The sequence below is a fragment of the Balaenoptera physalus genome, assembly GCF_965194825.1.
Source record: "Balaenoptera physalus genome assembly, chromosome: 10".
Lineage (NCBI taxonomy): Eukaryota > Metazoa > Chordata > Mammalia > Artiodactyla > Balaenopteridae > Balaenoptera > Balaenoptera physalus.
Window position 1 is genome coordinate 6,473,365 of NC_138889.1, and position 15,843 is coordinate 6,489,207.

Genomic DNA, 15,843 nt, shown 5'->3' on the forward strand with positions numbered 1-15,843 from the left:
ATAAATAGGTGCTCTTTTTTTAAAAATTAATTAATTAATTTTTTTGGCTGTGTTGGGTCTTCGTTTCTGTGCGAGGGCTTTCTCTAGTTGCAGCAAGCGGGGGCCACTCTTCATCGCGGTGCGCGGGCCTCTCACTATCGCGGCCTCTCGTTGCGGAGCACAAGCTCCAGATGCGCAGGCTCAGTAGTTGTGGCTCACGGGCCCAGTTGCTCCGCGGCACGTGGGATCCTCCCAGACCAGGGCTCGAACCCGTGTCCCCTGCATTAGCAGGCAGATTCTCAACCACTGCGCCACCAGGGAAGCCCCAGTAACAGTGATTTAAATTTGAGCTCCTCTTCTGACCTAGACACTGTGCTAAATGCTTTGCATGCACTATCTCATTTAATCCTCCAAAGGACCCTACTTTAAGCAGGGAGGGACTGAGGTTTAGGATTGTTTAAATGACTTCTGCGTAGTAATTCAGCTGCCTAGTGGGTAGAGCTGGAATTTGAATCTGAGCCTTATTCCAGAGCCTACGCTACTCACGCTCATCTTGGTTTTATCCTGGAGAACTTTCCCAGGGCAAAGAGGCCCCCGGTCCTCCCCTCTCCCCGCCCACCCTCTCCTCCCTGGCTTCCCTCCTTACTTATCGCTCATTGTTTATTGTACCTTCTAAACAATAGTTAATGAGTCTGTATTACACGGTCGGGGAGAGCCAGGGGTGATTTTATTCCCTGAAACAGAGATGAGGTTGTGACACAAAAAGGTTAAGTGGCTTTGGTGAGGTCACAGAGCCAGCCTGCAGTCGGGCGACAGCAGCTCGGATCCCCTGCTTGGGTTCCTGAACTGACCCTAAGGCCTTTTGGCATCAGAGTTTAATTAAGAGAGTTCTTTTCATTTTCTCCAATTTTCCATTTTATGGCAGCTCCATAACTTAGGTAGATATCTAAGCCCCAGGCATCTTTCTCCCCCCAGGGTGCTTTTCAGTGACTCAACTTATCACACAGAAGCCACTTGCTTTAGAGTTAAGCTTTAGAAGCCTGTTTCTGTGTGCGATGGGGGACTGCTGCTTTTTTTCTCAGAGAAAAATAACCACAAATGCAAAGCGGGCAGGTTGTTAATCGAGGACTTTTTCTTTTCTTTTCTTTTCAATCTTACATTTAAGCCAGTAAACCAACATCTGTGAGTCATAAACTTGCTCTGGATCAGCCGTTAGTGGTCTGAATGTTTTTGCACCTACCTCTAATAAAGCATATTTTAGCTCAAAACTCAGAGATTCTTCGGCTTGTTGACGGTCAAGATGTGGGAAATAGAAAAGTAACTTATTCTAGCACGCTTCTGGAGGAGGAGAGTCTGTCTTTCAGGATTGTTTATAATTAGGTGTATTTTTATATTTCTTTTTTACTGAGGTCGGAGCAGGAGTTGAGGGAGGAGCATAAAAGAGAAAGTTTATGTTTTTTACACACTCTGTGTTTTTGAGGGAATTCTTATAAAAAATGTGACTGTTTTCTTGATGTCATTAACGTCTAACTTCACACCCCTGTCCCTCAACTCCTGCTGTCTTCTTTTAACCCCTTTGACATGAGGCTTCTAGTTTAAGGAATTTCAGCCCTTGCTGGGTGTGATTCCCAAGTCTTGGGAATATTTGAAAATACAATTCTGGTTTCTCCCAAGTACCGGAGGAGCAGACTGATGCATTACCAGCAAAAACAAAAAGTTGTCCCTTGGTTGATTTTTCTTGAGTGCCTTAAAAATTAGATATAGTCTTGAAACAACGTGCCCAAGGGGATGGCAGGCAAAGCTCTGCTGATCTTGTCTTGTTAGTGGGGAAACTGAGGCGCAAATGAAACCCAGCGCACAGGCGTGCTGGGGAACAGAGCTTCTGGTCGGCCAAGGCCAGACCTAGAGGCAGAGCGGCTGACATTGTTTAGCTCATTTTCACAAGCGCTAGCATATCAAACTCACTTAACCTTTGAATTGGACAGCGATGGTAGCAAAGTAAAAGCCCCTAGTGACCAGGAAGGTGATAGCTCACCATTCAACACATGTTGATTGAGCATCTGCAATGTGTCAGGCACCGGGCAAGGCACTGTTTTTTTAGGATACGGTAAGATAGAAATATCATCTAAAGTTCACAGGAACATTTAGAAAAACCTACTTGTGTCCTAGAGAGCATAAAAACTTCATTGATCAAAACTGATCAGATTAATCAAGTGGGATCATCGCAGGCCTGATCAGATCATTAATATCCCAAATATGTAAAAATACTTTAACTTGTCCATATTAAGTGCTCCCTGTTTCCACCAGATCCGAGGTTAGATGCATAACTTCTGATAACATCAATACTCACAATTGGCCTCCTGCAGGAGTAACTTTCCTGGAAGTCTGTGGTAGCCTCTGGCTATCTTCCAAACCCCACTCCCTGATTTGCACAGTCAAACCTTTCAAGCTTCTGTGCTTCAGGACGGGGTTAGAAAGGATGATTGACAAGTTGAGCTGTCATCATTGAGGAACTGAAGGAATAAATTCCCCCATTGCTGAAGTGGACAGTGTTTTCGGATTCATCATGGCGGGTCTAGTTTGGGGGTGAGGGAGGCAGCAGCCCTGTTTAGGCTAGCCTGGGAAAGAAAGCTGAGAAACGACTGAGGGAGAGAGACAGGACTTGCTCCGAGGAAGCTGCGTTTGAAATAGAGCACTCACACCTGGATTAAAAAAAAAAATACCAGCATTTCCTTAACATAACATCAATAAAACAAAACTCCCCAAAGCAACTCCTGATTTGCACAGTTCTTTTGCTGATGTATTCACAGCGGGTAAGGCAGGATTGGTTCACGATCCTTTTCTTTGCTGCTCATTTGAATGTGTAAATGCACAATTCATTCATGCGTTGTTTCCCTCAGCTTTTCCCAGGATCAGACGGGTCTGTTCTTGTCATCTGGGGGCCAGCATTGTTTTTTGATACCTTTTGGAAACACAGCTGGATGACAACATTCCTTCGACAATTAGGATTATCACATACAAATACTTCCCTCTGGTCACTAGAAGACTAGTGTAATCTGCAGTTTGAACCAGGAGCCTGAGATTTGAGATTTATCTCCTGTTCTTGGCTCCTTCCCTCCTTGGCTGTGGGAAACCTGTAAGTTACTAATACTTCAAGGGGACAGAACTGGAATTAGATGAAGGTAAGCAGGTGTGTTAAAACTTATCAGAGCTTGAGGTTACAGTTACAGCCAAGTGGTGGGAGCTCAACATATGCTTAGAAATCAGGAAACAGTATTAAAAATAGCTTTCTCTGAGGTTGTTCAGAAAGATTTATGTTTTTTAAAAAATTTTATTTACTTTATTTTTGGCTGCGTTGGGTCTTCGTTGCTGCGCAGGGGCTTTTCTCTGGTTGCGGCGAGCAGGGCCTACTCTTCATCGCGGTGCACGGGCTTCTCATTGCGATGGCTTCTCTTGTTGCGGAGCACAGACTCTAGGCTTGTGGGCTTCAGTAGTTGTGGCACGCGGGCTCAGTAGTCGTGGCTCGCAGGCTCTAGAGCGCAGGCTCAGTAGTTGTGGCGCACGGGCTTAGTTGCTCAGCAGCATGTGGGATCTTCCCGGACCAGGGCTCGAACCCGTGTCCCCTGCATTGGTAGGCGATTCTTAACCACTGCGCCACCAGGGAAGCCCCAGAAAAATTTATGTTTAGTCTTTTAGTTCATCAGAGATAGCTATCAGTGCCTGGCTCCAGCTATGCATATATGTCTAGGGTTGCACCTCTATGTCTACTGCTTGATTTGTTAATTCAGACCCACTCTCTCCATTTATGATAACCAGTGTGCCAGTGGCAAACCATTAATTATGCAGGATCATGTTATGGTGTCTGAAGTGTCTGGGCTTCCCAAATGGAAAAGGGGTCTGTGTACTGGGATTCTGTCATGGCTGCGAATGACGTACTCCAGAAATTCGAAACCACAGAGCCTGTGCATCACATTTTTGGTGGTGGTGATAGGAGGGTTGTCAGTTTTATCTAGTAGAGGAGAATCTGTGAAAGGAAAGACAAAACTTTTGGCCAATGGTGACATAATTAGAGGAACAGTATAATAGTTCTCCCTGCCACCCAACCACTGCTGTAGGGAAACTGGAAACTTAAGGAAGCCCAGGAGTGGATGCCAGTTTGGGGGCCCTGTTCCTGACTCTCCCAGTAATAAAGACGACGTTGGGCCTTTGTATTGGGTCTCCAGAAGGCTGCCTTGGGCTCGATCCTTATCAAGGGCAGGTCATTTTTAACTAATTTCTTAACGGTAACACTTGTTGGCCCTTGAAAAATCGAAGGCTCCTCCAGCAATCCAGTCCCGATCCCTGACTCATAATCGGCTGGCGTCCAGTATTCCCAGAGCCCTTTGAGGACACTGGCTCGGAGCCCCCTGCGCTTGCTCGCACGCATGCCCCTCCAGCCGCTGCCTCACGTCCTGTGTGTCAGTCTTTGTGAATGAATGATAGACACGCACTTGGAGAACTATGCCGCTCCCGGGACGGGGCGGGAGCGGGTGACCAAGTCCTCAAGAATGCGTGGAGAATCGGACGCACTTCCCCGAAGGGCCGCATTGGCCTGGGCACCCCCTGGCTCCGCGTGCGGCTCCTCTGCGGCCCGGCTGCCGTGCCCGGGGGGCAGAGGGCGCGGCGGGCGCCGAGCTCCGCCCAGCCTTGCTTTCGGTTTGGACCGCCGCCGGCGATTGGCCGCGGGTCCAGGGCCCCGCCCCCGGCCGTGCCCGCCCCTCGCCGCCCCGCCCCTCGTCCCTCCCGGCCTCCCCCCGCGGAGATCCTGGGGGAGGGGGCCGGGCGCGCAGACCCACGGCCGGGGCTCGGCGCCTTGAGTAACGCCCCAAAGAGGAGGGGAGAGCGCGCCGGCGAGGGAGGGAGTCGGCTCCGGAGAGCGAGGGCGAGGGCGAGCGCAGGCGGCTGCCCGCGGAGAGGAGGGAGCCGGGCCAGGACTAGGAGGTAGCCGGCGGGGCGCTAGGCGAGGCGGGGACCCGGCGCGCGCACTTTCCCGCAAAGTGCCAACTTACCCGGGAGAGAGTTCCGGCCGCTCACCTTCTGGGCGCCGGGGAAAGTCAGCGGGAATTTGAGATTTTAGGGAAGAAGGTCCGATCCCCCCGTCCCCTGTCCCTTGTTACTTATCCCCATTAAAAAGAGAAACAACAAGAATAACAGCAAACTTGCTCTAGTGCCGTCTGTCCCCCCACTCCTGGCACCATGAAGGCGGCCGTCGATCTCAAACCGACTCTCACAATCATCAAGACGGAAAAAGTGGATCTGGAGCTTTTCCCATCCCCGGGTGAGTGGTGACTGCCGAAGCCCCCACTCCAGCTCTCGGCCAGAGGCCGGGGTCCCCTCCGCTTCTACCCCCTTCGCTCTTCCCTTCCAGGCAGTGGTGCGTTTCTGCCGGAGCTTCTGCCTGAGCAGGCGATGCTGGTGGCAGCTGGAGAGAGGTAGAGAGGAAGAAGAGGAGGACTGTTGGTGGCCCGAGACCCTTGTTTGGGGGGTGGTATTTATTTTCACAGCTGTGTTTTTGTGAGTAATGGGAAAAAGCTTTTAGAATGGCCAGCACTCCCATTCCTGCTTTTTTATTTTCCCAAATGAGCGGGAACCCTCTGGCCTTATTCCTTAAGGTTAGGGGGGTGGACACTGCCGCCGAGGACATCATCCCCTGACCCCGCAGTCATCCCCCAGAACTGGAGCCGGATGGAGGGCCTGGGGTAGGAAGAGCCCAAACGGTGTCAACTGGCTGGCCTTCATGCACTTTTTCAAATGTCTTGCCTTCCTGAGCTCCCCTGTCACATGTCCCTTTGCTATCTAGCCTCTCTCTTCTGGGGTGAGGATAGGGAGATGGGAGCAGAGCTGAAATGATCATCTTAACTCCAGGAAACATCCCGATTCTGTTCATGCAGGTTACTCACTTGATCCATCTTTCTAAGCTGCCGTAAATTTGTCCCTTGGTACCAAAGATCTGTTAGAAGAGGGAAAACCTCCCAACACCAAACGTGACTTTGGGTCTTTGGTTGGTGTGTTATCCAACTCTTGGATTTGTAGGATTTGAAAAGGAAAAGGGTAGGACAGAAATTTCATTTTGTCTTAGACACAGTTTTTGGTGCTAAGCAGTTTAATGGACGCTGGAGCTCCAGAATTTCTGGAGTAAATGCAACTTGAGAAGAAAAGATGCTTTCTTGTAGGATAGGGAACTGCCAGCTATCCTTAAGAGATTCGTTATTTTGGAGGTAAAGGTATATAGGAAGATGTAGGGAGAAGGTGGTGCTTTTTGGAAAAAAGTTAATCGCAGTAACGTGCTGCCCTGTTATATCGGATTATCAATAAATTCAGCGGCTGATCCCCATGGTTAACACTTCTTTGCTTCCGCCATAATTAGTTGCTTATTTTAACCCTTTCTTAATCTGCTTAAACTTTCAACACAAGCCAAGCTGACGTTTTGTCATTTGGAGATCCTGCAGAAATCTTAATGAAGACATGGTAGTGGCTGGTGTCTTCTCCTCTTAGACCCCCTAACACTCAAGTCCAGGCTTGCTCCCTGGGAGGTGCAGGAAGACTAAGGCTGTTTTGTTGTCACAAGGATGCTGAGATGACCTGGAACCTCGGAGACATTTCGGGCACATAGAGCTACAGTTCAGAAATTATGCTGCTGTGATGGTGGTTTGGGGGAGTTCAGGGTAGCCAGAATAAATTCTGTTAGTCGCAATTGATTCAGACCATTTATAGAGGAAGTGAAAGGATAGTTCCCAGCAAAGATAGATCTCAACCAATAGGTCCTTTCCTGAAGTATGGCTTGTTTATATGTGTGTTTATGGGGAAGAGACAGATTTGGTCATCTGGGAAATGGTGTCGATATGTCAGTCCATGAACCTACAATGGATTTAGCATGCTGGGAAGGAAAAAGAGCCCCTAGCAACACATGTTTTAGATCACAGTAAACAGCGGAAGCATTTTGGGGGAGTAATTTAGTAAATATTAGAGGTTTTAAGTGTATGGTGCTCTTCTGTTGGTTATTGATAAAAAGAAATCCTGAGCAAGTAACTATTCTTAGCTTTCCCATCTGTAAAATGGGGACAGTGAGGCCTAATGCTGCAGTCATGCCCATTATAATAAGCAAATTTACAGTGCCCTTCTTTTGCAAAAATATTCTGTCAGCAACCTTCAATACAAGAAAATTTCAACTGATCAAAGAAATTGGGCAGTCTTCTGCCATTCATTGTAATGAGATTTGATTTCTGGCGCTGTCAACTAAGTTTGAGCTCATTTTTTTCTGGAGGTTTAGTAGCATATACGTGAATATTATACCCATACCCCAGAAAGGGAAATTGAGGCACAGAGAAGGTAAGTTACTTACCTAAGAATGTCTAGTGAGCCAGCAGCTCAAGTAAAATGCATCCCGGTTTCTACCATCTCAGTGTACAGTTGCCTTGAGTAATACTGCAAGTTAACCTTTGTAAAGCTTAGCAGAGAAACTTCAGTTGAGACTTAAACTTGCAGGTGCAAGGATGCAGGAAGCATTGACCAGGGCTGCTTGCTTTTGTTGGTGGGAAAAGATACTGACTGGCAAAGTGGGGATTTGCTTTGCCCATCAGACCATACAGGACATTTTTAAAGTTTAACTTCTCATAGCGTGGCTTTGTGTCTACAGCTGTGACAAGTATTTGTCAGAATGATTCTTTGGGTTGTTTAGTTTCTTATGTGTGGAGACAACTATTTTGGGAACTTACCTGATTTAAATAATTAAACCAGGATTTCTCCCTCCCGCCCCCCCCCCCTTTTATGAGGGCTGAAGAGAGGCAAGAGGGAGGTGGGTGTCCCAGCAGGAGCCTGGGTCATTTGCCAGTCTCAGTGGCTAGGACCTTATCAAGAACCTTTATTCACTTCGATTCTGGATTGAGACCTCACAGGAGTTTTGACAGCTTTAAGTGCCAAATTACCATATACTTGGAAATAACATTGGCGTTGAATTGTCCTTGTAGGTGTGAAGTTGGATGTATCATTTTGATTGTAATACATGATTGCCAGGTTCTCAGAACTTAAATAGGTTAAAACAAGCAAAGCCATAGAGTGTCCATGGAGATCCCTCCTGGTGTGGAGTTTGCTGAGAAGGGGTGGAGGCTGGGTGCCAAAGCAAATACATTCCCCAGCCGCTTAATTTTTCCTCTCCTTTCCCACTCCACTTTCTTGGTGAGGTGAGCATAATGCCCAGGGAAGATCAGGAATTCTAATTCTGGTTGTTTGCGCTTTTACAAGAATGAAAAAGGATCAGCCCCCCTCCTGCCCTAGGAAAGGATGTCCATCCCTCGGGGACCTGTGTTGCCCTTAGAAATAGGAAGAAGCTCCGTCCCTCTCCCAGTGCCTTTGGTCAGTCTTTGTATCTTCATCTGTGCAGACGAGAAAGAAGGGCAGAGCTGCCGGGCTCTCAGGATCGCCTGTTCACTGTGCTTCCAGATCCCCACGGACCACGCGCCATTAGTGACTATGAGCCCAGCATTTCCAAGCAGGGACTCTGTAGCCAGCCTGTCTGGGTTTGAATCTCAGTTCTGCCACTTACTAGCTGTGTGACTTTGGACGAATTACTTCATCTCTCTGTGTGCTCCAGCTCCTGCATCTGTAAAATGAGTGCGATAATCCTTCTACGTCATAGGGTTGATATGAGAATTAAATCTATTACTGTGTGCAAATCTTAAAACAGAGCTGATCCACAATAACAACACAAAATGACGACGGCTGTAGAATTTTTAGGGGCCCCTGAAGTGTTTTATAGGGGCTACAGCTGCCTATGCACCTCCCCTAATCGCTTATTTGAGAGGGAAAGAAGAGTAAAGTTAAAGAGAACCTTTTCACCTGCCTCAGTGAGATCTCACGCTCCATTCTGTGCCCCAGCAGCAAACAGCGAGCCAGGTGACTCTCAGAGTGTCAGGGCATCTCCGGGGCCCGGCTGTCAGTTACAGGCTCAGGGATCAGTCAGTTACTGTGGGTGATGGAGATGGTCAGTGCTGCCTCAGAGCCAGAAGGCCACCAAGACTAGGGGCCGGGGAACATTTGCAGGGTTGATGGAAATGTAGAGTTCTTCAGTTATGCAGGGTTGGGAAATGCATCATGTCCAGTTATTATAAAGTATCTCACATCTTATTTATTTATTTGTTTGGCAGAGCTTGCATTCCTGGCATTTTTGGTTGGTTTGTATTGCTGTTTTTTTGTCTGTGTAACTTTTTTTCTTTCTTAAAGAGACCAGACCACCCTGTAGGGGGATCACCTCCCCCTAGGAGACAAACCAGCCCGCGGTCAACCTCCCAGAGCCCAGCTTGCTCTGGGCTCCATCAAAATCTCTGCAAAACCGAGAGCTGGTTAGCGTAGGTCAGGATTTTTTCAGGAAAGCGAGGCTCCCTATTGCAGAGAGCACAGATAACTCTACAATGGCGACAGCGACAGTATAATTATAGGCGTCTCTGGTTTGCGGAGTGAATCACCCATGGCTGTGGTGGCATTCCCTGAGCTTGCAATGAAGGTAGATTCCTGCCATTCCCAAGCTGTAGGGATATTTCTGAAACACGTATTGAACCTGCATTACGTGCCAGGTTCTTTCCCACTTCACGCCACTAACTCTGGGGTACGGGAACATATTATTATATCCATTGTTCAGATGAGGAAGAGGATATTCTGAGAGATGCATAATTTGCTCTAGGCCGCACTGGTAGAAATTTATAAACTGATGAGCGTTGCGAGCATTTTATACCTAATGTAAAGCACCGTGTTATTCACAGGAACTCGGGGAATTAAAAGAGGGGAAACGAGGCGGCACTGGTGGTCGGTACTTTGGGGGTTGAGGGGTGCAGGGGGCCCCTGCCGCCCTGCACGACTCCTCTGAGCTTGGGGTTAGGGCCTGTCTGTCCCATGAGCTCCCTCCAGGGCTGGCAGTCGAGGTGTGTTGCTTTAAGAAGATGCTTGAGGGTTCCAGCGACGCTTGCCTGCGATCACCAAGCAGAGAACCAGGCTTCTTGTTTTTCCAATATCTTCCAGATGTAGTTCGTTCTCTCACAGGTGAGGACGTGATTGTGTTCACTTCCAAGGTCACATCCTTCCCAGAGCTTCCCCATTCGGCCTGATTTACCTCTTTCGTCGCGGACACAGCTCTGCATGTATCTCACTCGCAATCTGGGCGACGAGAGACACAGATCAGCAGCAGTTTGTTTTCTTAGTACAGATGTAATTTAATTTTCCTTCCTGCAAGGAGGCCAGAGGTACCTGCCTTTGTTGTCTGCACAGCAAATAAGTTTTATCTTTTTCCCTGCCTAAAATGTAGGGTTTTCAAGCCCATGTCATGGGTCAGGGCACATTGTGTGTAGCTGTTCTGGCACAAGGAGGGAAGCTGAGCCCCAGGGTGCTACCTGCAGACCTGCCCATGCCACCACCCCCCCCCCCCCGCCGCCCCCCGCTGGCCCACAGCTCAGAGGGAAACCAACAGACTCCCTGGCGACTGGTCCATGGGTGAGGTCTTGGTTCCTCTATCACTGCCTTATGGGGAACATTTTTTCCAAACAGTTAATACCCTTGGGTCCCACGGTCATCACAGAGAGGAATTTGTATATTCACCACACAGTCCTCGTGTTTTTATCTGGCTGCTCCCGAATGAAGTGTGGGCCCCATCCCCCTGCTCAGACAGAGTCTCAGATGGGATTTGCCTCCCTGTTCACAGTATTCTAGGTCCACCCTTTGCTTACAGCTGTTAAGCTCTTCTTAACTCTGAGTTAGGAATGTGAAGGCAATCCCCAAATCTATCATTTTTCCTTGTCAGGTATCTACAGCTCCGTTTTGCTTTTTTTTTCAGTTGGGTTGAAGAGCTCTTTCTCCAGAACTTCAGTAGATGTTTTTCACATTGCAGAAACAGGCTATTTGGCTACTTTTCTTGAAGCTCTGTGCCTATCTATGTTACTTTTTCTTTCACTTGGGTAGTTTATAGTCTCTATGCAGATCCAGAAGGAAATTGGTCTGTAGTGTAGGTTACAGCAGATCCAATATCATTGGCGGGAGCCATGCTTACAGAAACACTCAAAATATTGCTGTTTGAGCCATAAATATTTATTGATTATTAGGCCAACTTCTTCATATTTCTCAGGTGCTTTTCAGTTTCTGCTGCTTGGAGGCAGGCCTGTCACTGGGCACTGGAAAGGTAGCTTCTTACTGCCCCATCACCTTTTCCCCATTGTCCTTTTTCTGTAGCATTTCGTTCGGGCTCAGAATTGTAAGATATTGACCTAGACGGTGCTTTAAGACCCAATGTAGCATTGGAAAGTTTTAGGGTATTGGATTTCAGATCTTGATGGTGTGTGCTTGTAATTTACCACCCAAACTGGGACACTTTTGAGAGTGTAATGGGTGCTGTTAATAATTATACCACAATGAGAGATAGACTAGGACTCTCCCTGGAAGTGGGGTGCACACTACTTAGACACTGATTTTGGACAATAATATTCTTTATGATATGTACTTAGGCCATCCAGAGTAAGCTAAAAGGACCAAATTAAGAGTTTGAAGAAATTCAAGTTCAGTGTGGTTTCCCCCAAGCATGAGTTATATTTGTAAATGTGTTTTTTGACACATAATATAATATTTCTCAGCACCTGGGAAACAACTAAAAATCAACCTCAAACGAGTTCACTTTAAGCATTTGAAACCTCTTGGTAGCTTTGAGGAGCTATGCTAAGCTGTCGATTTTTGCTTTGCAAAGTTCTGCGGAGGAACTGTAAACTCTCTGCGTGTAGGGTGTGTGTGTGTGAAAATGAACTTTTGAGTAGGGGGAAATGCCATCATTACACACGTGAAGACAATGACATTTTTCCTTTGTTTTGTTTTAATGTTTATCCAAGATGAGAAGTTTTACGTTGTGATCAAAAGGGGCAAAAAAAAATTTGTTTTTTGTACCATTAAAATGGGTAAAAACAAAAAGAAAAGTAAAACAGCAAGCCCTCAATTTTTTAGGACGGGAGGAAGGGAATGGAATGGTGGATTCAACTGCAACATCCCGTTTGGCTAAAAAAGAAGAGAAAAAAAAGAAGAGAGGTGACAGGAGAGGAGTTAGAAAGTATGAAAGGACTAGTGAAAGAATGAGAGGAGATAGTGAAAAAAACGATCAAAGAATTTAAGTGATATTTCCTAGACTTTTGGAAAAACCCCCATATGGACCAAACATTGCACTTGGGTAGGAATTCTAGTCCAAGTGGCCAGGTGGGTAATCTGTTTCCACTCTTTGTCTCTGTAATCATTTCTGAATACTTGACATCCTGCACGGCTGTATGGCAGGTCCGGGCAACCCAGATGGAATAACCCTTGTGCTCTAGGTGCTTTCATGGGTAAAAGCGCAGGAGGAGCATCATTTGAACTTGTGGAAGTACATGGGGATCAATGATTCTATTTTGTGTGTCTGCTGGGCGCTTTCTTCCAACAGTTGTAGGTTAGAATAATTTCCTGGGTCAGCTTCAGGGAGACCATGGGTATTTCAGAAAAATTTGGAAGATGTGGTTAAAAACAGGGAGAGGAATATTTTAGTTAGAACAGCATGGGGAGAATGCTGAAAGTCTGGAGTGAAAGAAAGGCTTACATAAATAGGAAGAAAAACACCTTGATTGTAGAAAGGGAAGAGAGTTGGAAGTGTGAGACCAGGACCTATGTGAGAGCGTTTTGCACCTAAGGATGAATTTTGCCTTTGAAAGTAGGGAGATTTTAAGGACAGAGCAGTGTTATTGAAAAGGCTTATGAGAGAGGTGATTTTTTTTTTTTTCTTTTGGTAGCATTACTTTACCTATCAGTCATACTGTTAGTTGTTAAAACCTCTATATCAGTTTATCAGAATAAGCGTTAAACCTCAGAGAAGATGACAAAATCAATCAGGTACATATTTTCAGGGTACAAATGGAAAATAAGAATCTAGGTTAGGCCAGGGGGTTCCTAATCTGGTGGGTGTTTGTAGATACATGGTTTTTTGAAGTATGTATTTAGAAACCTCTATTATGTGCCGGGTACTATACCTACTCTCAATTAATGATATTTTTGTGCAATTAGAGTTTTGTGCTGGGATAATCACTATCATTACTTATCATTCATGAGAGTGTGTGGTTGAGTCTGATTTTCAAACATCCTTCAGAAAATCCACTACAGGGCATTTTCAGTGGAAGAGTTTCCATGTGTTGACTTCTATACTTATAGTATTTATTTTTCTTTTTCCTATCTATTTGAGATTCCCTGCCTAGGTTTTTTTTTTTTTTAATTCTATACATTATGCATTGGTTATCTTATATTATTGAAATACTAATTAAATGCGTGGAATGCAGTGAGGATTCAGGACTCATAAGGGGAGATCTATCAGCGTAGCAGGAATACATTTTGTGTATAAGCTAAGCTGAGTGTCCACTCTGGGGAACCCATCGTTGCCTGGAGACCCAGGAGGCCTGGATTCTAGCCATGGCTTTGCAGCTCTTTGTCTGTGTGACCTTGGGCAAGTCATTTCTTTTTTCTGAACCTCCAGGTCTTCATCGTTAAATAAACTCACTGGAGAAGATGACCTGTAAGGTTTCTCTTAACGCTGATAGTGTATGAATCTAGATAGCATTTAAAATAATTAAGGCTTAGAGAGAGCATGCAATGTCATTGAAGAGGTAGGCAAAATGGGGATATTTTTCTCCCGGTCCCCACGTCCTGTTCATCACAGTTCCATCATTGGGAGGATTTTGAATACATTTGTGAAGATTACCTTTCATGGGGAGAGGCGTTAGGAATTGTCACAGGCCTTGCCTACGTTTGGAGAAACACATTGTCCCTGGGGTGACGCTGGACCAGGCGTCATACCTTCCTCTTGGTCCCTCTCCATGAAACAGCTTCCTTTTTCCATCAGCCTTTGCTACGGTTGCAGCGGAAAGCAGCTCCAGCGCGGGGGGTCTGCTCTGGAGGAAGGAGGTGTAGGCTGGGGGTCCGGTAGGTGAAGCAGCCAGCAGCCCCAGCTGCATCCTCAGAGCCGAGCGTGTGGTCTGAGCCAGAGCTGTTTCATCTCGGCCGCTCCTTCTCAGGGCGCTGCTTTGGGCGTAAAAGGCCCCTCCTGCAGCAGGAACGCGTTCTGCTCAAAGCCACCCTGGTGAGGCCCGTGCCTCTTGTTTGTACCAAGGCAGGGGCCGGGCCCCTGGCTGCTGGGCGCTTGGGAATGGGGTCTGGCCCTCCCGGAGGTGCTGGCTGCCGGGAGATCCCACCTGCTCTGGTTTCCCCGGGTCCAGGAAGCTGCGAGTGTGTGCTGGGGTGTGGTGAGCACAGGCTGCCGGCCTTGCAAAGGCTGCATTTACGGCAGTGGAGGCACGGCGCCCGCACGCAGTTGTTATCTGAAAATCAGGTTCTTGATGTTATTGCTACGTTTTGAGAAAGGTCTGACACAGTTGCCCTTTTCTTTCAGGAGCAGGGACCTAAGATCAGCGTGCCAATTTGGGGGAAAAACAAGAAAAACTGCCACTGATAAGAGGGCAGAGTTGATCTATCTGTAATTGTGTAGGCATCTCTCATCTCGTTTTTACCTTTTTCTTTTGTTTGTTTTTTTTCTTTTCTATTAGTTATTGGATGCCAGCTTATGAACGTGCCAAGAGCCTCATTCTTTTACCCCTGTCCCTACTAGCTAAGTATTATTCTCATCTCCCAGATGAAGAAACCACGAGGTTAAACGATGTGCCCAAGGCCACACAGCGGGTGAGCGGAGTTTAGATTCAAGCCCAGCTGTAGGTCACTCCAAAGCTCACTCTTCTCAGAAATATTTGGGTATTTGTTGACTTCGGGGAAATACTAAGGTCTGTTTGTGCCTACTGTTTACCACTTCACTTATTACTTGGTTGTGATCTGGTAGCATTTCGCAGTTTGACATGTGACTTACTCCCCCTTTTAGCTTCACGGTCCCTTGAGTTACAAATATGTTACAGGTAGGGAAACTGATGCCCATTTGTGATGCCAAGTTCCTTCCCCAAGGTAACTTGGTAAGTAAGTGGCAGAGTTAGAACAGGAAGCTGGAATTCTCCAAACCCCTTGACATTTCCATTCGGCCACACACATTTTAAATATTTCCTTGATTGGATGAATACATAGTGCATTCACATTACTACTATGGCTACTAAACATTAGCTTGAGGTAGAAGTGTTAACAAGGCATCCTCTGCTCTTTTGCTAGAGATTGAGTTCCCTGCATATTTTCTATGCATAGTGAGTCAGTCCCCTGTAGACAGTTGGCTAATTATTGAGCTTCGAGTGGGTTGCACAAATCACTGTGATATGGGATCTGGAAAATTTGCACAGCTTTCCATGATGCCAAACCACTGGCCAAACTTTAAGTAGGATGGTAGGTCAGTTCTTTCTCAAGAAGTAAAAAAAGGTGAGTTACCCCACAGGCTTCTAGGCAAAGATGCAGTTTTCCTCTGGCGTAGGCTGACTTTGGACTTTGAGAAATGCATTTTTTTTTTTTTAATCTAAAGAGTTTTGAAAAGAATTCCTGTCCAACCCCCGTTTCCTTATATTGAAATATATGCTCATTGCTTTGGTCTTCTGAGCCTCAGTTTACCCTTCTTAGCAAATGAGGTCCACTTTAATGACGAGCAGGAACTTCAGGTAGTCAGAGGAGCACTTCAGGATAAAAAGTAAAACAAAAACCAAGAAACTTTGCATCTCACACTGCATGCTATGGGAAAGAATTGTGCCAGAGAGGTGTACAAGAATTACATTTTCGGTGAGTGATTTTTTTCCCCTGTTAGTTTCCATTTGGGGCAAGGGCATTCGCTATGGCGCCAGGTGTATACACTTGGAGTTTAGCGAAGTT

At 46.5% G+C, this 15,843-nt stretch overlaps 1 protein-coding gene across 5 annotated transcripts in view; it reads left to right on the top strand.

The window, feature by feature from the left end:
* Window positions 1–15,843, top strand: part of ETS1 (ETS proto-oncogene 1, transcription factor) — a 127,827-nt gene that overhangs the window by 56,465 nt on the left and 55,519 nt on the right. The window contains exon 1 of one of the 5 annotated variants that reach the window (XM_082476281.1): window positions 4,803–5,296. The exons of 3 other annotated variants lie outside the window; for them this stretch is intronic. In XM_082476281.1, the coding sequence (XP_082332407.1) occupies window positions 5,215–5,296 (82 nt within the window). In that variant the 5' untranslated portion in view covers window positions 4,803–5,214. Of the gene's footprint in view, window positions 1–4,802; window positions 5,297–15,843 lie in introns of those variants that run through there. One more of the 5 variants, XM_082476278.1, reaches the window with a different exon arrangement.